This window comes from Oppia nitens, unplaced genomic scaffold, assembly GCF_028296485.1.
Source record: "Oppia nitens isolate AA-2021 unplaced genomic scaffold, nextdenovo-longstitch-racon4-pilon3 scaffold43_pilon_pilon_pilon, whole genome shotgun sequence".
In the NCBI taxonomy this organism is placed as follows: Eukaryota; Metazoa; Arthropoda; class Arachnida; order Sarcoptiformes; family Oppiidae; genus Oppia; species Oppia nitens.
In genome coordinates, this window is record NW_026533225.1 from 193,234 (window position 1) to 217,500 (window position 24,267).

General features: G+C 28.1%; 2 protein-coding genes and 1 pseudogene across 6 annotated transcripts in view; 2 read left to right on the forward strand and 1 right to left on the reverse strand.

The window, feature by feature from the left end:
- The first annotated feature begins 1,958 nt into the window (after nt 1–1,958).
- LOC128959288 (multidrug resistance-associated protein 1-like) lies at nt 1,959–8,729 on the forward strand. Of its 5 annotated transcripts, none has more exons than XM_054305227.1 (14): nt 1,959–2,019; nt 2,152–3,179; nt 3,262–3,392; nt 3,495–3,629; nt 3,802–4,043; nt 4,115–4,387; nt 4,472–5,042; nt 5,132–5,517; nt 6,138–6,520; nt 6,924–7,038; nt 7,149–7,183; nt 7,282–7,825; nt 7,963–8,088; nt 8,192–8,729. In XM_054305227.1, the coding sequence occupies exons 1-14, from the start codon at nt 1,975–1,977 to the stop codon at nt 8,696–8,698; spliced, it is 4,521 nt and encodes a 1,506-aa protein (XP_054161202.1). In that variant the 5' UTR covers nt 1,959–1,974; the 3' UTR covers nt 8,699–8,729. The 5 variants fall into 5 exon arrangements, with proteins under 5 accessions (XP_054161202.1, XP_054161204.1, XP_054161203.1 ...); XM_054305229.1 differs by having other exon boundaries at nt 6,975–7,038; XM_054305228.1 differs by having other exon boundaries at nt 3,835–4,043.
- Nucleotides 8,730–10,205: 1,476 nt separating this feature from the next.
- Nucleotides 10,206–21,758, forward strand: LOC128959228 (multidrug resistance-associated protein 1-like; annotated as a pseudogene).
- A 292-nt stretch (nt 21,759–22,050) lies between these two features.
- The window catches only part of LOC128959229 (steroid 17-alpha-hydroxylase/17,20 lyase-like), a 4,401-nt gene continuing 2,184 nt past the window's right edge, over nt 22,051–24,267 (reverse strand). The window contains exons 6-8 of the mRNA XM_054305167.1: nt 24,020–24,184; nt 22,924–23,525; nt 22,051–22,421 (exon numbers count right to left, since the gene is read on the reverse strand). Coding sequence (XP_054161142.1) covers nt 22,051–22,421; nt 22,924–23,525; nt 24,020–24,184 — 1,138 coding nt within the window. The remainder of the gene's footprint in view (nt 22,422–22,923; nt 23,526–24,019; nt 24,185–24,267) is intronic.

The window sequence follows — 24,267 nt, forward strand, 5'->3', positions numbered from 1 at the left end:
TGTCAATACTGCCGGTGCCAATAGCATGAGCCCAACAACAGATGATAAACAGGTGCCGATGACTGCCGCTGCTGCTGATAATGATGAGGAGGAAGAGGACATTGTTTTCTTGAAAACCGACTACACTAGCGATAACTTTCCTCTGAACTCGATGGCCAGGTATATGCTATTAATGCGTAATCCGAAAGATGTTTATCATGCCTTCTATCATGCAATCGATAATCTGATCCGATCGGACCATAAGGGTCTGAAAATTGGTGAAATCAAACACTATGACAAACTATTAGACTATTGGCTATCGGATAGTATACCCGATTGTTATAACTATTTTACATATGTTAAACAATATTGGCTTCGGTATAGACGTGAACCTAACTTTCATTTCATACTATACGAAGATATGAAACATGAACCGCGAAAAGCTATCGAAACTGTAGCCAAGTTTTTAGGCGATAACTATGTTAGACGACTGTCCCGTGTGATGGACTCCGGTACTGGCGAAACACTGCTCGACCGTATTGAACGACTGTCAACTATGGATACAATGAAACCCATGTTTGACAAACAGGATAGTTGGCGATTGCGAAAGGGTTTGGTCGGCAACTGGAGGTCGCACATGACTAGAGAGAAAAGCGATGCTATCGATAGGAAAGTTGCCGCCGAATGGACGGGAACGGGACTCGAGCTGCTGTGGGAACGGGAATTAAAATGGGAATAATATTCAATAATTAATAAAGTTTTGTTTTAAATAAATATATATTTATTTACTAATTAGTATCAGTGTGTGTGTGTGTGTGTGTGTGTGTGTGTGTGTGTGTGTTATTACCAAAATATATTAATTATCTAATAGACTATTAGTAATAAAATTATTTTTTTTTTTTGAAATAATCAATATAAATTTTTTTTAAAAAAATAAAATAAAATAAAGTATTATTATTATAGCATTTAGTAATAATAATAGTTAATTTCTAGTGATAATTATTTTTAAATTTATTTATTATTAATACAAATTTTATACAAATATAATAAGTCTAAATAATATATTTTTAGTTTCTTAGTTGAAAAACAAAAATTGTTACTAATTTTCAAAAAAAAACTTGAAAAGTTTTGTTTTCTGAAATCTATAATGGCTTTTTGAGTCTGTGTGTCTGTCTGTCTGTGTGTAGCATTTCATTTTGCGAATTTTTAAATTCTGACATCAGATTCGGTTAGAGGACTACTAATAATGTATTGAAAAGTTGTATTAAAATTTTGATATCTCCTCTGAAACATAGAGAAAATTGCAGACAAATTAAAAAATTTAGCGAAAAATTTTAACGTTTAGAATTATATAGAGCATGAAAAATAATTGATAATAGATCATGATTAATTTATTATTTTAAAAGTATGATTGTAGTTGTTTATTTTGTTATATAAATAATTTGATACCACACATGACTATAGTTGAGTATATTTTGTCATACTGAGTCATTTGATACACTACATGACTAGTTGAGTATATTTTGTGATTATCATATTATATGTATTATACTATAATTATAATTATACAAACTAATGGTTTTAAATGATATTCAAGTTTTTTTCCTGAAAATGCTTTCTAGCATTCTTGACTGGTTTTTATTATTAACTTAAATATCATAATATTTATTTCTCATTTACTGTATAGCCTTATTTTTTTATTGTGTTAATTATTTTAAAGTAAAATTATTTTTTAAAATTATGTTGACTACATAATAATGATTTTTAATTTTTATGATCTTTAAATTTTATTTTTTAATGCATCATATTTTGTTTGAAACATTATTTTAAAATATTTATTTTTATTATTATTTTTTTATTATACTATTTGATATTAGTAATAATAATAATATTTAAATCTGAATTTAATATATATATATATATATTTTTGTTTTTTATTAACTAAAAACTACATAAATAATATTCACAAAATTGATTTTGATTTAAGTAATAACAATGTTTGATAAACTGTTTGATAATATATGTAACACAAAATTATGGGTAAATATAATATATCATAGATTATAATTTATTATTTAATTAGCCATTTATTATAACATAATATCATCATAGGATATACAGTGATATTAATATTATTGTTATTTAATTGTTGTTTTAATTTTTTTCAAAAAGGACCCGGAGCTTATGTGGAACACTACTACACCGCGGATGAGTACATGTATGGCCGACACTCTATGCGTATGGCTTCCGGCCGCTTGTCTAACAATATGTCTGACCAACATATTTATCGATATATATCGTTCGGTGAGACCAACAATTTCCAACAACTACTACAATTGTACACGACTGGCCATTAGCTGCTTGTTGACTATGGTAACGGTTGGCAATCTAGCATTTAGTCTGTACAGGCGCTACTACGATCATCATCATCAATGGCCAGCAGACACAAGTAGTCCATCAACAGTTGCCTACATTATCCGGACAGTCATAGAAATGTCTATACGACTAACACTGACACTAGTTGTCTATTTGTATCGGTTGTACGGTATACACAACTGTAGCGGTTGTCTATGGTTTTATCTGTTAGCCGACACAGTGGCCGGCGGTCTAGCCGTTTGGGCATATGTTAGGACACCGGCAACTGTTGAACTAATATTTATTTCTATAGAATTTTCATTGACTATACTATTGCTAGTGTTTTGTTCATTTGCCGACCGTTTGCCGACACAAACAACAACAACCAACTGTCCAAAAGACAGGGCATCGTATCCATCGTTACTGACATTCAGTTGGGTCGACCGTCTACTGTGGACTGGTTGGCGAAAGCCGCTAACATTGGCCAATCTTTGGCCGCTACGATCCGACGACAGTGTCGACACTTTGATGGCCAACTTTCGTAGATATTATAAAACTGGTGGACAGAAAACTGGATGGTTGTCCACTAAACTATCAAAATGGACAAACTTGGGCTACATTTATCGTAAATGGTTTAAAACAGATAACGTAGAGTTAGTTAACAATATTGATGATGAAGACGACGACAACGAGTCAACTGTTCCACAGTTAACACCACCACTAACACCAGCGCCCAGTAATGTCTTTACAGCTATTGTTAAAACTTTTTGGTGGACTTATTTAACGCCTACACTGATCTATGTAGTACTGGATGCGGCAGTCATTGTCAGCGCATACCTACTTAAGTAAATATTTTAAATACTGTATACAGTATATAAGATATATAGTATATATAGTATATATATCATTAAAATATTATTTTAATAGATTTTTGATTGAGTTTACCATCAATGATGAGCCCCAATGGCACGGGTATGTCTACGCCACTACTCTATTGGCACTCAATATGATCGTTGCATTTGCTTTTTCAACAAATATACAAAAAATGCAAGTTTTAGGTATTGTATTATATAATTTTACCCGAAAATTTTATTTATATCTAATAATAATAATATTATTTTTGGTTTCAATAACTATTTATTATATTATTATTTTTTTAGGACAGCGTATAAAAACATTGCTAACGGCGCTCGTCTATCGCAAGGCACTGGTGTTAAGTAATAGCGCCAAAAATCAGGAGTCAAATACTGGACAGATAGTCAATCTTATGGCCGTTGATTGTCATCGATTTATTGGTTAGTTAATTGAATAATACTAAAACTTATATATTGTATGTATGTGTTTGGGTGGGTGGGTGTGTCTGTATGTGTATATAGATTTTTGTAGATGTATATATATATATATATATATATAGTATTATAAAACTTTTATCATTTATTGATATATCTATATATACATATATATTAGGATTGTTACCGAAAATAAATTTTCTTTGGACAGCAATGGGACAGATAGTTTTGGCACTGTATCTGCTATACAATGAATTAGGTGTCTCAACGTTTGCCGGACTGGCCGTTATGCTAGCGATTATGTTAGTCAATGCTTTTGTGGCCAAAATCAATGACAATATTACTGGCAAACAAATGTCGCTCAAAGATCAAAGACAATTGATTAGCAATGATGTGTTCAATGGGATCAAAGTTTTAAAAGTATTTGTTTTTTGTTTTTTAATTTTTTTTATAGTTAATAATTAATTGTATCAATAATACAAACAAAACAGTTATACGGATGGGAAAAGGCTTTCGTCGATAAGATATTGCAAATACGTAGCAAAGAGTTAAGGTTTTTAAGGACAGCCGGCTTCTGGAGTACGATAACAGTGCTGACATCAAACTGTTTGCCATTTATGGTAGCGTTGGCCACATTTGGCACCTATTTGGCCATCGGTTCCGAGCCGTTGGACGCCCAAAAAGTGTTTGTTTCGTTGACATTGTTGGCCAATGTCGGGGCGCCACTAATGCAAATGCCCGACACTATCAACGAAATAATACTCGTAAATATATATATCTCAATATAATTATATTAATAGTACTTAAAAAATATGATAAAACAAATTGTAACTTAAAATTATTAATAGCTAATAGTTTCGACTAAACGTTTGAACAAATTTCTGGACTTACCTGAAATCACTAATTATGTAACTCATGATAATGAACTACCAGTGCTTCGTATTGAAAACGGTTGTTTTACATGGAATAGCGGACCAGTAGTTAATAATCATAAAGTTATTTTGAAAGACATTAATCTGAAAATCATGGACGGTATGTTTGTGGCAGTCATCGGTACAGTTGGTTCGGCAAAAAGTTCGCTACTGGCGGCACTGTTAGGCGAAATGGACAGACTGTCCGGTAGGGTTAACATTAGACACGGTATTAGTGTAGCCTATGTTCCCCAACAGCCTTGGATTATGAATATGACACTCAAAGATAATATATTGTTTGGTAAAGACATCAATGAAGATATGTATAAAATGGTAATCAATTCGTGTGCCCTAAGCGATGATCTGAGACAACTGTCCGCCGGAGACGAGACAGAGATCGGCGAAAAAGGTATTAATCTGAGCGGAGGTCAGAAACAAAGGGTTAGTTTAGCCCGAGCTGTCTATAGTGAAGCCGATCTCTATCTACTCGATGACCCACTTTCGGCAGGTATTTACATAAAAACAAAAAAAAAACAAATACTGTATTATATATTTTTTTGAAATTTTTTTTAAAATTAAAAAATGATAATAAACTAGTGGACAGTCATGTGGGACAACATATTATGCATGAAGTGCTTCACTCGGAAACCGGTTTATTGCGAAATAAGACCCGAATTATGGTTACAAATCAATTGTTTGTATTGCCATTCGTTGATCAGATAGTTGTCTTGAAAAATGGTAAAATACAGGCAATCGGTTCCTACGATCAGTTAATGAATGAAAATAAGGAATTTAGTCAAATTTGCAGACAATATTCAGGCACTGATAATATGGATAATAAATTTAATAATAATACTAATAATACTAATAATGACAACAACAACGACAATAACAACATTATAACTGTATTGTCATCGGATGAGGTCAATGATAATCGGCTGATTGATGACGAAAATGTCGAAACCGGACAAATCAAGCTCAGGGTTTGTATTAATTAATTATTTTTTATATACAAATCCATACAAACCCCATACAAACCCCATATAAACTCCATATAAACCCCATATAAACCCCATATAAACCCCATATAAACACTATATAAACCCCATATAAACCCCATATAAACCTTATACAAACTCCATACACACCCACTCATTCACACAAACTTACACACAGTACTATAATACATATATATTAACAAACATACATATTATTACTTATTGTATTAATATATAACAGATAAAAATTATTTTTATCTTAAAAATAGCTACTAATATACCCATAATTTACATCATATAATAGCCAAAAAAAAAATATTATAGCAATTCAAAATCTAGTTTACATTTTAAAACAGTTTAAAATATTATAGTTATATTTTTTACTTTAATAGTAATTATATATTGATATAATATTAGATTCAATAAATTTATTATATTACAATAAATTCAAATATTATATAAAAAAATTAATTAAATTACAAAATACTAAATATGACACCACAAAAAACTTATCATTTTATTTTATTAAAGATATTAATATATAACAATTTTTTGTTACTGATTTTGTTGTTATTACAAACAAACAAACAAACAAAAAATTATAGATATATCTGAAATACATAAAATCAATGTCCATTGTCTGGACAATTATGCTAACAATTAGCTATGTATTGGCCATCGGTAGCGAATCGGCGGCCACTTTCTGGCTAAGCTTATGGAGCGACGATCCGGATAGCGGTTCAAAAAAAGTCTACTATTTAGTAGGCTATGCACTGATGGGTTCGTCAAAAATCCTATTTCTCGGCTTATCGTGGATAGGTATCATCAGTGTGGGTGTGTTGGCAGCCAAACGACTATACGAAACACTACTATCATCGGTACTACAGTCGCCGATGAGTTTCTTCGATACGACACCATTGGGTCGTATAGTTAACCGTTTTAGCAAAGATATCGACATTTTGGACACTCAGATGTCGTCGACATTAAAGTAATTAAAAAAGTTTTAAAATATGTTTTGTAATATAAATTTTATTTTATTTATTAAAAAAATACTCTCTCTCTCTCTCTCTCTCTCTCTCTCTCTCTCTCTCTCTCTCTCTCTCTCTCTCTCTCTCTCTCTCTCTCTGACTCTCTAGTATTAGCTAAAAAAATAAGATTTTTTTTAAACTTTATGTAAGTTTTAATAAAAATATAAATACATATTATTATTATTATTATTATTATTATTATTATATATATATATAAAAGTTTTATTATTTCTTTCAAAACTGTTTTTAATTTTTATAAATTTTTTTTTTGTTATTTTATTAGTATTTGTATTAATATTACAATTTATTTATATAAAAAAAAACTAAATCATTAATTTTCTCTCTGTTTATACAAATATTTAGTTTATGGTTAAACTGTTTGCTAACAATTTTAAACACTGTTATCGTTATTAGTCTACAAACACCGTTATCATTACCAGCAATAATACTATTGGTTGTCGTCTATATGTATTTTCAAGTAATTAATATAATAATTAAAATAATAATAATAAAAATATTATTATTAATTAGAATATTTTAGACAAAAAAAATTATTAAATATAATTCTCTATTATTTAATATCAATAGAAATTTTATGTAAAAACTTCACGACAGTTAAAACGGTTTGTTTTTTTTGGGTGTAATTTGCAAACTATTTGTTTGAATTTTTATTAAAAATATTTATTTTATTTTTTGAATCAAATATTATTATTATTATTAGCTTAGAGTTGACCACCCGATCGCCAATTTATATACATTTTAGCGAAACACTATCTGGTGTGTCGACAATACGGGCTTATGGATGTCAGGATAGGTTTATTAGGGAATCGGATCGCAGAATAGAGATTAATCAACAGTGTCTGTATCCGAGTGCCGGTGCATTGGGTTGGGTATTGTTAAGACTAGAATTGTTATCGAATATGATTACCTATTCGGCCGCCCTGTTTGCCGTACTGGCCAAAGGGCGGATCAGTGCCGGTTCGGTTGGCCTATCGCTTAACTATGCGGTCAATATTTCCGGTTCGATGGACGACTTTGTCCGCTTGTCGGCCGTAATGGAAAACAATATGGTTTCTGTTGAACGAGTGGACGAGTATTCTGAAATGAAACCCGAAACCGATTGGCATTCAACTAACCGAACAGTTGTATCAGATAAATGGCCGGCAATGGGTTGTATAGAGTTTGTCGACTACAGTACCCGATATCGTCAGGGTTTGGATTTAGTGCTCAAAGATATTAACATCAAAATCAATGCCAAAGAAAAAGTATTGTTAATTAAAAAAAAAATCTATGAATTTTATACTGTATTTTATACTTTAAGAAATATAATTTTAGTTATTATTATTAAAATTATTATTATTTTAATTTCTAAAACAAACAAAAATTTTATTTAATAAAAAAGATCGGAATCGTTGGCCGCACGGGATCGGGAAAGTCGTCACTGAGTTTAGGATTATTTCGTATAATAGAGTCAGTCGTCGGCAAAATAGTGATCGACGGCATAGATATCAGTGAATTGGCACTACATGTATGTATTAATATATGTCTACAGTATTTTTAATTAAAAAATAAATTATAACTAATTAAATATAAATAATAATCGGTATATTTAAATATTACTATTTAATTAGGATTTGCGCTCAGGTCTAACAATTATACCACAGGATCCGGTACTGTTTGCCGGCACTGTTCGCTCAAATTTAGATCCATTTGATCGGCACTCGGACTCCGAGTTGTGGACAGCCTTAGAGCGATCACATCTCAAACATTATGTTTTGTCCAACGAATCGGGACTCGACTTTCCAGTCAATGAGGGCGGAGATAATCTCAGTGTAGGTCAAAGACAACTTATATGTCTGGCCCGGGCTTTACTAAGACACACAACTGTCCTCATACTTGATGAGGCAACGGCTGCCATTGATGTCGAAACCGATGCACTCATACAGACAACTATTAGGTCAGAGTTTGCCAACTGTACTGTACTAACCATTGCTCACAGACTAAACACTATACTTGATTCCGATCGTGTGTTAGTCCTATCCGATGGACGGGCAGTTGAGTTTGATTCGCCCTTAATATTGCTTTCAGATAGTAATTCATTGTTTTATTTATTAGCAAAAAATGCTGGTATTGTTTGAATTTTAATTATCATAATTTTTTTAACTAAAAAATAAGTTTACTGCATTTATATTACATTACATATTTTTTTATTGAAATAATACTGTTATATTTACTGGTATACTGCATACAAATTGTTTAATAAAATACTAATTAGTTTATTTCAATTTTGATTTAAACATTAATTTATTTTAATTTTAAACTTTTTATTATTTATTAATTGTATTTCTAATTTATAGTTAATATAATAATAATGTTATAAATTATCTATAATTTAAAAACTAAAAAATTATTTACTATTATTTTTACAATATATTCACTAAAAATTTATACTATATATGTATCGGTATTTATGTCGTGTTAAAATTTTTGTTTGTTTGTATTTTTTAATAATTTATATTTTGCTATTGGAAATAAAAACATATCATGTTCAATTAATTATAATTCTCAAAAATTTTTTAGTTGGAATTTAGTTACAATAGTCATTATTATTAATTACGATATTAATTATTAATGTAAATCACTGTACAATATATTAACAAATATTAATGCATTTTTTTCAACAACAAAAAAAATTTATTATTTATTAATAATAAACAATTTATATTATTACAATACACATTTTTTCCCATTAAGATATTAAAAAATTTATTATTAATAAATAATAATTGATTAATAAGTAATAATGTATGACTTAAAAATATTTGAAATTAAAAAATATTATTTAATATTATATAGTATATATACAAGTACTGTATATAAATATTTACAATTTATTTAGTATATTAGGTCATTGTTTATATGTTAAGTAAAGTTTATGATCAGATATCAATATTATATATATATATATATATAAATTTTATATACTGTATATTTCATTATATTTTCAATCAATAATTAATAATTAAAATTGTTTATTATTATTATTATTACTAATATTCTTATTATATTATATAGTATGGTATTATATAGTTTTAGTATAAATTTATAATAATTAAAAATATCACAATTATGCCTAAAAATAGTAATAATAAAGTTAAAGATGACAACAATATCATTAATATTAACAACAACAACATGTGGTCAACAAAACATAAAATATTTGTCACATTTGTCATATATATAAGCTTTTTATTTCATGTAAGAAAATATAATTATTATATATTTCTATATATATATATATATATAATAACATTTATTACAATAATTAAATTGTTATAAATTAATTATTTTTTTTTTAAAAAAGCTAATTCAAAGTGGACTGTTTGGTCCATCGATGCTTGATTTGCAATTGATATACCGGTGCACATTTGAACAGATATCATATCTAAATACCATATGGGGTATAACCTATTTGATCGGTGCATTAGGTATATATCTATAATATATATATATATAATTTTATAAATTATATCATCATTATTATTAAACTATATATGATTTTTTTGTCTATATATATACTGTTTATTTATATGTATGCTAATAGTTGTGGCCGTTTTTAGCCAATTTGACAAATATATAGTCTATATGTCGTGTCTGATAGTAGTCGGCCTGACATCGGTATCGTTTGCTAGTCTCAGATATCTTGTACTCATATACCTGGCCTACGGTATCAATGGTATTGTCAATGGCATTATCGACTGTTTTATTAATATATGGATAGTCGACATTTGGCAACAAAATTGCGGACCGTTTACTGTGGCACTGGATTTTGTTAATAGTTTGGCACAGATTATAGCCACACCAATAGCCAACACATTTCTATCATCATCATCAACAACAACAACGTCAAACTACTACAACACCAACAACATTACATTATTAACAAATGGTTCATATAATGCAAATAATACTTTAATAATATATATGGATGAAAAAGAGGAATGGGAGGCAATATCTTCAAGCAGAATATGGATACCCTATCTGTTTGTCGGCATAATCAACATTATAACCGGTTTACTAATTGGTTGTCTAAGCTATTATCGGCGTTACATACTATTAGGCAATCATAGGATAAAAGATTTATCATTATCATCGACAACAGCCACTGATGACGACATCAATAACAACATCATAACCACAAAAACAACGACAACAACAATAAACAACAACTGGTTTATCAGTTATTTACTAAAAACCCGTCACTCGTTAGCCAAACAACTATATCCATCGCCAGTCGGCTGTGCCGTCATATTGATGGTATGTATGCAGTCGGCGCTAGCAATGACCCAACGATGGTGTTGGGGAGCCTATTGGACGCCATACGTACTGTTTTCTGGCAATGGCAACAATGATGATAATGTCAATCGTTTAGTGATCAGCAAACAACTGGCCAACAATATACTGAATGTCAAACAGATTGCCATTACTATCAGCCGGTTTCTGTTCATACCGTTATCGGTATACATATCGCCAGTCTATCGTATTTACGGCGGTCTAGTACTGTTGACACTATCGGTTAGCCTGTTTGTCATCTACGGCAACACTTCCATGACTATACTATATCTGGGCAATGGCCTAATGGGTGCAGCTGTCGGTCCGATGCAGGCATCCTACTATCAGCTACTGAGAGGCAAACTACCGGTAACCAACATGTTCGGAGCGGTCATAACTTTTTTGAGCGGTCTATTTCAGGCCATATTTTCGGTAGTATTGGGTCACTATATAGACAATAATCCTATTATTTATATCTATTTGAGTATTATATTTCTAACGATAATTGCCGTATTGTTTATACTAAGCCATATGTTATTGAAATATATTATTAGTAAAAAATAGGTGGATTAAAAAAAATTCAATATTTATATATTAATTTTGATATTTTAATAATATAGTAGCAATTTAAATTATTATTATTATTGAAATTTTTTATGTTTGATAATAATCAAGTAGTTTTATAAATTTGAATATATTATATTTGAATAAGATTTAACATATAAATATTGAAATATTTAAAATATAATTTATTTTACTATAATATTAAATAATTTTTATATAAAAAAAAATCTATGACTTTTTAAAAGTCAATAATACAAAATATAAGTGAAAATAATAATTTAATTTATTTAAATCAAATTAATAAAAATGATTAATAACTTTATTTTATTATCTACTAATATTAAAGAAAAAAATATTGTAAAAAATAATTGTTCAAATATATTTTAATAGACAAAAATATAAAGTTTATAAACATTATATAGACTTTAATATTAATAAAAACATGATTTTATAATTTTGTGTAAATACTTATAATTCCTATACATATACGGTATATATACTGTATATATATATATATGATAATAAAATTATTGATTCAAAAGTCATCACAAAAATAAACTATATACTACACTATATATACACTACTGATATATACATATAATTTTATAAGTTTATAGTATATATATATATATATATATATATATATATATATATATATAGTATAAGTATATTATACTTATATATACATGTATTATATCTGTATATAGAAAAATGTTTTGATAATTTTTATTTTAATATTTATTTATTTTCAATTGGCAGAAACAAAATGTTTGTATAAAACAATATAAAATTATACAGTATATAATACGTGACCAATTTTGCATACAAACAAAATTTAGTGTCAAAAAAAACATTAATATATCGAAAAAATAAACATGTTTTATAATATATATATATATATATATATATATTATGATTTAATATAATTTTTTTTTTGAATTGTTTTACTATTTATTATTTTAAAACAACGATTATAATTATAACAATAATGCATTTTCAAGCAATTATATTTTTATGAAATTTTTAAAATATATTTCCCAAAAAATAATTTTTAATAATTTTTATAATACAAACAGCACATTGTATACTACTATATTTTTAAAATAAAGTCAAAATTCAATAAAACCTTGTATTTTTCAACCCTAGCCCTACACTTATCAAAAAAGCTTATCAGGAAAAAAAATAAATACATAAATTGTTATTTTTAATGATAACACCAAAAATAATGATAACACTGTGTTTTGGGTCTCGTTTTAGTATTTTATCCAAAAAAAATAGTAAATACTGTAAATTATTTACTTAATATAAATACTGTATATAAATATATATACAGTTTATATAATTTGTATAAATTAGACAAACAAATCATTCAATAAAACAAGTTAGTTGTGAAATAAATAAAAATATAAAATAATATGTTAGTAGTTATAGATTTACAAAAAATAAAAAGAAATTATTTATTTTTTTTTTAAATTTCAATGTCATGCTATTTGTCTATTAGTTTTTTTTTATTTATTTATTATGTGTTAACTATATGTTAATTTGTTGTAAAATTTGTTGTTGTTAATTATTATATACAGTATTACAACAAGTTTTTTTTAAAAAACAAATAAATTATAGCATTTATATACATTATATACTATTATATACTATAAATTCTAGCAGTTTATATTACATTACAGTTGATTAATGTTTCTATTAAATAAATAAATAATAAGTTTTTATATTATTGTTATTATTATTATTGTATATTACTATTATTTAAAAATGACTATCTATGATAAAATAGATTTTGATAATATTTGTGACACACCATTTTGGGTAAGTTTTTAAATTTTTTTTGTCTATTGTGTGTGTGTGTGTGTGTGTGTGTGTGTGTGTTTATAGCTAAGTTAAATTATAACTAGTCTATTAATATTATTTTAATTTTAGTATTTTAATCTATTTTAATAAAATTTTTATTGAAATAATTTTCAATAATATTTATTGATTATGTTTATTAAAATTAAATTATGATAAAAAACTAAATAACTTTAAATAGACACATATAAATATATTGATAATTAAAATATTTAATAAAATAACAATAATAATTACGTATTGCTAAATTAATTCTGTAAAGTTATAACTAACTATTTATTTTAATATAAAAAATATTTAATAATATATTATATTAGTAATATTGAAAACTTGTAATCTAAGTATAAAATTTTGTTTTGCTAACTGTGTGTGTATGTGTGTGTATGTGTGTGTATGTGTGTGTATGTGTGTGTATGTGTGTGTATGTGTGTGTATGTGTGTGTATGTGTGTGTATGTGTGTGTGTATGTGTGTGTATGTGTGTGTATGTGTGTGTATGTGTGTGTATGTGTGTGTATGTGTGTGTATGTGTGTGTATGTGTGTGTATGTGTGTGTATGTGTGTGTATGTGTGTGTATGTGTMTGTATGTGTGTGTATGTGTGTGTATGTGTATGTATGTGTGTGTATGTATATGTATATGTGTGTGTATATATGTKTGTGTATGTGTATGTGTGTGTATGTGTGTGTATGTGTGTGTATGTGTGTGTATGTGTGTGTATATGTGTGTATGTGTGTATGTGTGTGTATGTGTGTGTATGTGTGTGTATGTGTGTGTATGTGTGTGTGTATGTATGTGTATGTGTGTGTATGTGTGTGTATGTGTGTGTATGTGTGTGTATGTGTGTGTATGTGTGTGTATGTGTGTGTATGTGTGTGTGTGTATGTGTGTGTATGTGTGTGTATGTGTGTGTATGTGTGTGTATGTGTGTGTATGTGTGTGTATGTGTGTGTGTGTGTATGTGTGTGTATGTGTGTGTATGTGTGTGTATGTGTGTGTGTGTGTGTGTGTGTGTGTGTGTGTGTGTGTGTGTGTGTGTGTGTGTGTGTGTGTGTGTGTGTGTGTATGTGTGTGTATGTGTTTGTGTGTATGTATGTGTATGTGTGTGTATGTGTGTGTGTGTGTGTGTGTGTGTGTGTGTGTGTGTGTGTGTGTAACTTTAGATATGCCATTATATATATCAATTTTTAAAAAATTATTATAAAAATTTTACACAAAATTGTAAATTTATTTTTATTATCATCATTTTAATTAAATAAATTATATATACTGTAATACCATATATATATATAAGTATTAAAATAAATATTGTAGAGTTTTTTCCATTTACTCTAAAATGTTGTGTTTATGTAAATTTTATCTAAAAATAATAATAACTTAACAATTAGGTGATAACAGTATAATTTATTAGGTATTGTACTGTATATCCACATACATACATACAAACACATACACACACACAAAACAAAAATCTAGTTTAATATTATTGTACTTTTAATATTATAAAAAAATTGTATCCAGGATATCAACCTAATTTGGTTAACTAATTCACCAAAACTGAGTCCATGTTTTACCGATACTGCTTGTGTATGGTTTACAACCGGTTTCCTAGCAATTGTCGCCCCGTATATCATATGGACATTAGTAGGAGTAGGTCGTCCATCACGACCAACCATTCCCTACAACTATTTTAATATTAGTCGACTGGCCATTGCATTTCTGTTGACAATCGTAACTATAGTCGATTTGGGTCTAAGTCTCTATCGGCGATACCATCATAAATACGATGACAACACCGATAGTCAAACAACTATTGCTTATCTAATACGGACCGGACTGTTGATAGTTAGTCGACTATCTATTATAACAATACTATACTATCATAGACTGTATGGCATACATAACAGTGGGTTTGTTTGGTTTTATCAACTATTGGACACTGTTTCCGGTGCCCTATCGATAACCGCTTATGTATTAGCACAGCATAGAATAGATTTCAATAAAAACTTGATAATCATATGTTTAGAGTTTTCATTAACTGCTTTACTACTAATATTATGTTCAATTGTCGACCGATTGATGCCAGTAGTCATCAACAGCGCCGATAGTAACGATGCTATTGATAATAACTGTCCCAAAGATCGGGCATCATTTTTATCGCGTCTAACCTATCTATGGGTAGACAGTCTATTGTGGAAAGGTTTTCGAAAACCGCTAAAATTGACAGATCTGTGGCCAATGCGGTCATCAAATATGGCTTCAAATTTAGTAAAGAAATTTGAAAAATATTATAAAATTAATCAACCAATTGATCGACAATCCAGTGATGACAATCCGATAGTAGAACTAGTAGTCAATGATAAAGAAACGGTAGTCAACAAAAATAATGAGTTTTTGAAATCATTAGACAACAGAGTTTACAATAAAAAAAGACAACATAGGGTTGTTAGCCTATCATCTAATAATAATAATAAAATAAATATATTTAGTTTATTGTGGCATCAATTTTGTTGGTATTATTTGGGACCGACTATACTGTTTGTATTGTTGGAAATGTGTGATACGGTTACCATAATTATAATCAAGTAATGTATTATTTATTCATTTATTACAGTATAACATTAAAGTTTTAATAATTAATATTATCTATAAAAACAAATAAATAAATAATAGTATAAAATAAATACAAAATAACTATTTCAATATTAGATCAAAGTTGACAATATTTTTTTGTTTGTTTATTAATCTAAATATTTTGTAAATATAAATATTTAGTTTTTTAATTTTTATATTTTTCTTTATAAATTTATCTATTTAATTTGATTTGTTTGATAAAAATAATTATTTAATTTTTTTTAATTTACAGATAACTATAAAAAATGTAGCTATAAATATGTTTTTAATTAAAATTATAGTTATCATTTATTAATACATTTATCAATTCATTTTTAATTAATTGTTTATTTAGAAATTTAATTTATAATTTAATTGATTATTTTAATTTATCTAATTTTGTTAGCATAAATAACATAAATAATTTAAGTATATTAATATATTAAATGCTAAAATATTAATATTGAAATTTATTAAAAAAATGTAACTAAATATAATATAATTAGTATCCGATAACTAGTTTAATTAAATATGTTATTTACATTAAAAAAAATCAAATAATTATTGCTAAAATATTTTTTATTAGCAATTTAATTAATTAATAAAAAAATAGATAAATATTAAACTAATTAATGAAAATAATAATAAATTTATTTTTATTTAATTAATTAATATTTTTGTTATTTTTATAGATTAATATTAAATTTTATGGACAACTCGGAGCCCCAATGGCACGGATATGTCTATTGTTTTATGCTATTAGCCATCAATATTAGCATCGGTTTTGTTGAACCATATAATCAACAAAAAATGCAAACATTAGGTATATTTAACTAAGAAACAAATAATAAATCACATAAATTATGAATAAATGTATTTTTATTTTATTTTTTGACTAAAAAATAAAATTAATTATTAGGACAACGGATCAAATCGTTGTTAACATCACTGGTCTATCGCAAGTCATTGGTGTTGAGTAATGATAGCAAACGTGAGGCCAATACCGGACAGATAGTCAATCTCATGAATATTGATTGTCAAAGATTTTTAGGTATTTATTCATTAATTTGTTAATAATAATATTTAAATTTTTATATTAAACTAAACTAAAAAACATAATAATAATAATATATTTAGAAATGCTACCCAATATTAATCAACTGTGGATGATATGCGTCCGGATAGGCATACAATTGTATTTACTATACAATGAAATGGGTTTAGCAATGATATCGGCAATAGTATTGCTATTAATAGCATTGGTATTCAATGCCTATGTTATCAAACGTATAGATAGTATAACAACAGATCAAATCAAATTGAAAGACAATCGACAAACAGTTATTAATGATGTACTCAATGGTATCAAAGTTTTAAAAGTATTTATTGATTTTTATTTTATCTGTTTTTTTTTTAAATTACAAAATTAATATTTATAATATTTTTTTAAATCTTTTTTTTAAAAAAAACCTCTCGTTTTCAATAGTTGTACGCCTGGGAGGAGGCGTTCATCGAAAAGATTGAGAAATTGCGGTCAAAAGAGTTACAAAATTTACGAAAAGCCGGTTATTGGAGTTCGTTATTAATATTTACGGCAAATAGTCTAACATTTTTTACATCACTAACTACTTTCGGTATATTCATTGCCATTAATACGTCGGCAACAATGTCCGCCCAGAAACTGTTTGTGTCGATAGTATTGTTGCGCAGCATTCAGTCGGCCCTACAAAACATACCGTCCAATATTAGCCGATTAATATTAGTAATAGTCTATAAAATTAATAATTTATTAATATTTGTTTTTTTACAACTTTTTAATTAATTTTTTTATTTAAAAAACCCCTTAATTAATAGGTTATAATTTCTGCAAAACGTTTGAATAAGTTTTTTAATTTATCCGAAATTAATAACTATTTGACAAATAATGCGGATAACGATCACGTGGTTTGTATAGATAACGCCAGTTTTGCGTGGAGTAGTAGTAGTAGTAGTAGTAGTAGTAAAACACGACAATCTATTAGAGATGGAAATGCTAACAATTATAATAATAATAATACTTCCGACACCACCACTAATACAATTTTATCTACTGTTCCACAAAAATGTTTGAATGATATAAATTTGAAAATAACTGACGGTATGTTTGTGGCAATTATCGGCAAAGTTGGATCAGCAAAAAGTTCGCTACTGGCGGCACTGTTAGGCGAAATGAACAGACTGTCCGGTAGTGTTAACATTAGAAACGGCGTTAGTATAGCCTATGTTCCGCAACAGCCCTGGATTATCAATAAGACACTCAAAGATAATATATTGTTTTGCAAAGACAACGATCCAGTGTTTTACAAACAGGTTGTCAATAGCTGTGCACTCAGTGATGATCTGAGACAACTGTCCGCCGGAGACGAGACAGAAATCGGTGAAAAGGGTATTAATCTGAGCGGAGGTCAAAAACAAAGGGTTAGTTTAGCCCGAGCTGTCTATAGTGAAGCCGATATCTATCTACTCGATGACCCACTTTCGGCAGGTATTTAAAAAAAATATAATATATTATTATTTAGAAAACATATATTATTATTAGTAAAATTTTTTAATAATAATTTTTTCAACTAAAAAAAACAAATAAAATAAAATAGTTGACAGTCATGTGGGACAACATATTATGGGTGAAGTGCTTCACTCGGAAACCGGTTTATTGAGAAATAAGACCCGAATTATGGTTACAAATCAATTGTTTGTATTGCCATTCGTTGATCAGATAGTTGTCTTGAAAAACGGTAAAATACATACAATCGGTACTTATAATGAATTACTGAAATCGGACGAAGAGTTTCGTGAAGTTTGCAGACAATCCGCAGTTATCGACAACAATGACAGTAATAGCAGTGACTTAAATGAAACAACAGATAAAGGATTAGTTAGAAAACGGAAAATCAATTTACAAACAACAGATGATATGTTGATAACTGTCGACAACAGTAGTAACGGTTCCTCTGATAGTAGTAGTAGTAGTAGTAGTAGTGATACCAATAGTGGTAGTAGTAATGCAGTATTGATTGACGAGGAAACGGCTGAAACAGGAAAAATCAAATTCAATGTATGTATCAAATTGTTATATACAGTATATATATGTATACATTAATATAGTAATGTCATCAAAACAGAGCAAAAAATATATTACTTTTATTTCAAAAATAAATTGAAACAGTTTTCAATTATTAATATTAAAATTTTTTGTTGAGATTTTTATTATCAAATATTATTTTTTGTCTTTTAGTTTATAGTAATCTTATGTCACAAAATCTTTGTATCATTTTTTCTATGTTTAAAGTTTATAAACTTTATATATATAATATATACAGTATATATATACTCAAAAAATTAATTTGCATTAATATATTTTTGATTATACTGGCATAAAATATACATAAATCGATATTTTATACACTAAAAAATAAAGTATATTTATCAATTTAATGGTTAGTAATGTACAAAAAAATTGATCAAAAAATAATTGTGTAATTACTAATTAATAAATATTTTAAATAATTATTATTGAAAAACAAAAATTTATTATAAGACAAATATATTAAAGAAAATAAAAATAAATAATTATAATAAAATAAACTATTATACTGTATATATTTAGGTTTACATCAAATATATCAAATCAATGTCAATATTGTTTACACTATTGATAGTTATGTTTAATATGATTGGCATTGGCTTTGATTCGGCGGCAAAATTCTGGTTAAGCGACTGGAGTTCAGACACCGATACCAATAAAAATACATATTATTTTGCAATTTATGCGGTCATCGGTTTGGGGAACGTTGTATTTATTGAGATCACATTTTTATCAATTATTTTCGGTGTAGTATTGGCCGCCAAACGATGGCATCGGCGTCTAATGTCATCAATACTACACTCGCCGATGAGTTTCTTTGATACGACACCATTGGGCCGTATATTCAACCGGTTTAGCAAAGATATAGACGTTTTGGACACTCAAATGATACAGAATCTAAGGTTAACATTATTTTTTAAAAAAATTATTAATTTATCTATAAATTTAGTACTTAATAAAAAATAAAGTTATACTATTTTAATTATAAAATTATTAATGTAATTATTTAATTTTTTAATTTAATAGTTTGTGGTTGAATGCAATGTTATTAATTGTCAACACAATAGTAATAGTGAGCATTAAAATGCCAGTATTTTTACCGGTAGTTATTTTTTTGATAATTTTATTTCTACTAATTCAGGTAAATTAAACACAATTTTTTTTAATTATAATTTTTATTAAATAATTAATTAAAAAAAATATTATTTATTTATTATTTTTATTATAGAAATATTATATAAGAACTTCACGACAATTAAAACGGTTTGTTTTGTTATTATTTAATATATATATAAATGCATTTTATTAAGTATTTTAATAATTTTTTTGTTATTTGCAAAAAAAAATGGTTTATATTATTATACAGACTTGAATCGGTCACTCGGTCTTTCATTTACAATCATTTTAGCGAAACACTGGCCGGCATATCAAGTATCCGGGCGTACGGCTGCCAGGATAGAGTTGTTCGTGAATTGGACGCCCGTATAGATACAAACCAAAGGTGTCTCTATCCGAGTGCTATGTCGTTGAGTTGGGTTATCTTACGGTTGGAAACGATTACATCATTGTTCATGTTTTTTGCCGCACTGTTTGCAGTACTGGCAAAAGGCAGACTAAACGGCGGCTCAGTTGGTCTTATACTAAACTATGTGACCGAAATTGCCGGCTCTGTCAATACGTTTATCAGTTTGACGGCAATAATGGAAAACAATATGGTTTCCGTCGAACGAGTGGACGAATACTCGGCACTGAAACCGGAAGCCGACTGGCATTCTAGTAGTGCCGACCAGTCGTCGGCTGTTAGCACTGTTGTCGGCAATAAATGGCCAAAAACGGGATGTATAGAGTTTGTCGACTATAGTACCCGATATCGTGAAGGATTGGATTTAGTACTCAAACAGATTAAGATTAAAATCAATACCAAAGAAAAAGTATTATTTTTTTAATACTAATTTTAATATATAATTAATAACTTTTAAAATTACTATTATTTAAGATCGGAATCGTTGGCCGAACGGGTTCGGGAAAGTCGTCACTGAGTTTAGGATTATTTCGTATAATAGAGTCAGTCGGCGGCAAAATAGTGATCGACGGCATAGATATCAGTCAATTGGGTTTACATGTAATACAGTACATATATAGTAATTAAAGCAATTATAGTAAATAAAGTAATTGTTATTTTTCTTTAAATAAAAAATAGGATCTGCGCTCTGGTCTAACAATTATACCACAAGAACCGGTACTGTTTGCCGGCACTGTTCGCTCAAATTTAGATCCATTTGATCGGCACTCGGACTCAGAGTTGTGGACAGCCTTAGAGCGATCACATCTCAAACAATATGTTTTGTCCGACAAATCGGGACTCGACTTTCCAGTCAATGAAGGCGGAGATAACCTAAGCGTAGGTCAGAGACAACTCATTTGTTTGGCCCGGGCTTTACTAAGACACACAACTGTCCTTATACTTGATGAGGCCACGGCTGCCGTCGATGTTGAGACCGATACACTCATACAAACAACTATTAGGACAGAGTTTGCCAACTGTACTGTACTAACCATTGCTCACAGACTAAACACTATACTTGATTCCGATCGTGTGTTAGTCCTATCCGATGGACGGGTAGTAGAGTTTGAATCGCCAACAGTTCTCCTGTCAAACATTTCATCCCAATTTTATTCATTGGCAAAAAATGCTGGCATTGTTTGAATTATTTGATTTAATTATTTTTTTCAATTAGTTTTTTAAAAAATATTAAAATGTATTATTAGGATGTCATAAATTAAAATAATTTTTAGTCAAAACAAAAAAAACAAATCAAATCATTTTAATAATAATAATAATTTGTATACTGTTTTGTAGTTTATTAACAATAATAATAAAAATATTTAATTATTAATAAATGTAATTTAAAAGAATATAAATGATTTTATTATTATTATTAATTTTTTTCGTCAACAACAATAACAAAAATTATTAAGATTTTTAATTAATTAATTAATTAATTAATTAATTTTTTGTGTCTGAATCTAATAGCAAAATCAAACGGTACACAAAAGTCATTGATAGCCGGATTAATGCCGACCCCATCATTGCTGTCCAATACTATATCGTAGCGATTGGTTCGTTGCAATAGACGGACTAAAACCAGAAAAATTTCGGCGTAAGCGAACCGTTCGCCCACACATTTGCGGGCACCCGAACCAAACGGATTGTAGGCCGGCGACGGTTTACGATAGTGGCCGTCCAGCGGATCCAGAAAACGTTCGGGTAGGAAATCCAGACCCCGGGTCCAGTAGTTTGTATCATCGTTTTTCATGACTATTCCCTGATAGACACGTACTATAGTATCTTTGGGTATGATATGGTTGCCTAAAAAAATTTAATATATATATATATATTAAGTATAATAAACAAAATTTTTTTTGTTTTAATAAAAATCAATTTTAAAAAAAAATTTAATAAAATATACAGAAAAAAAAGTTTATGCATACGATTATAATTATAAGTTATTATTAGTATAATAAAAATTATAAGTTGTTATTATATATTAATTATAAGTTGTTATTATATATTAATTATAAGTTATTATTATAATAATAATTATAAGTTATTATTATAATAATAATTATAAATTATTATTATTATAAATAATTATAAATTATTATTATTATAAATAATTATAAATTATTATTATTATAAATAATTATAAATTATTATTATTATAAATAATTATAAATTATTATTATTATAAATAATTATAAATTATTATTATTATAAATTATTATAAATTATTATTATTATAAATAATTATAAATTATTATTATTATAAATAATTATAAGTTTTTTTTTAAACTAAATATAAAATACAAACCAAGTTTTGTGTTGTCGGCCCTGACTTTATGCAGTTCACCGTCCGATACAATAGTCCTATATCTGAGTATTTCCGATATGAATGCCATCGTATAGTGACACTGGTGTTTGTCCTCATGTCTGGGCAATCGGTCGCCGATAACTGTATCCACTTCCTGTCGTAACCTGGACTGCATCGCCGGATAGTATGCCATAAACAATGTCAGCCATCGGAATGTCATTTCGGTACCTTCGGCACCGGCAATAAACATATCGTAAATGGACATGGTCAGATTGGCATCGGTTAGATATTGGGCCGCACCTGCACCACTACCGCCACCAGCTTTGCCGCCACTATTGATGGCATCGTTTTTGGCCGATATAAAGGCGTCGCAAAAATCCCTATCAATTTCCTGATTATAATCTATATAATGATTGACAAACTTTTCAATCATCAAATTTTGATGATCAGACATTGTCTGCAATTGTTTAGCAATTAGTTTGCGATCTAGAAATCTAAACAATGCCGAGCCTTCCCATTGTTTTAGTTTATCATTGGTTTCTAATGCAAAATCATGTATAAAATAGCGCATCAGTTTCAGCTCCGGGTCATCAAAATTGTAACTAAACAACAACAAAATATTATTATTAGTTAATATTATTATTAGTATTATTACTAATAATAATATTAATAATAATAATAAAACAGTGTTTGAATTATTTTTATTTTTTTTATAATAATATAAAATATTATTTTATTTTTATTTTTTTTTTGTTGAAATAAATAATATTATTAATACAATGTGAGTTTGTATGTGTGTGTGTGTGTGAGTGTTTGTTAGAGAGAGATAGAGAGAGAGAGAGAGAGAGAGAGAGAGAGAGAGAGAGAGAGAGAGAGAGAGAGAGAGAGAGAGAGAGAGAGAGAGAGAGAGAGAGAGAGAGAGAGAGAGAGAGAGAGAGAGAGAGAGAGAGAGAGAGAGAGAGAGAGAGAGAGAGAGAGAGAGAGAGAGAGAGAGAGAGAATTTTATTTTAAGTACTTTACATCTATAATATATAAATATAGGTTTTGATTAATAATAATAAAATTGTTTATTAATATTATTATTATTATTACTTACCTTTGACCCCAGGCACACGATGATAGTATATTGAGAAATATCATTGATATATATTCGTTGGGTACAAATGGTTTGTCAATGCCCTCCCTCTTCACTATTGTTTCAACCATACTGTCCACACAGTCGACCACCACATCTACTAGTCGGTCATTACCAGCAAATTTGCTTTTTTTAAAAAAAATAAATATAAATATATCAAAATATATATAACTTATATACATGTATATATATATATTTATATATTAATA

Coding starts and splice junctions, on each gene's coding strand:
- LOC128959288 (XM_054305227.1), top strand. CDS start 1,975: ATGTTTGATAAACTGTTTGATAATATATGTAACACAAAATTATGG. Junction 5,043..5,131: donor CGATGACCCACTTTCGGCAG/GTATTTACATAA, acceptor ATAATAAACTAG/TGGACAGTCATGTGGGACAA. Junction 7,184..7,281: donor ACTTCACGACAGTTAAAACG/GTTTGTTTTTTT, acceptor TATTATTATTAG/CTTAGAGTTGACCACCCGAT.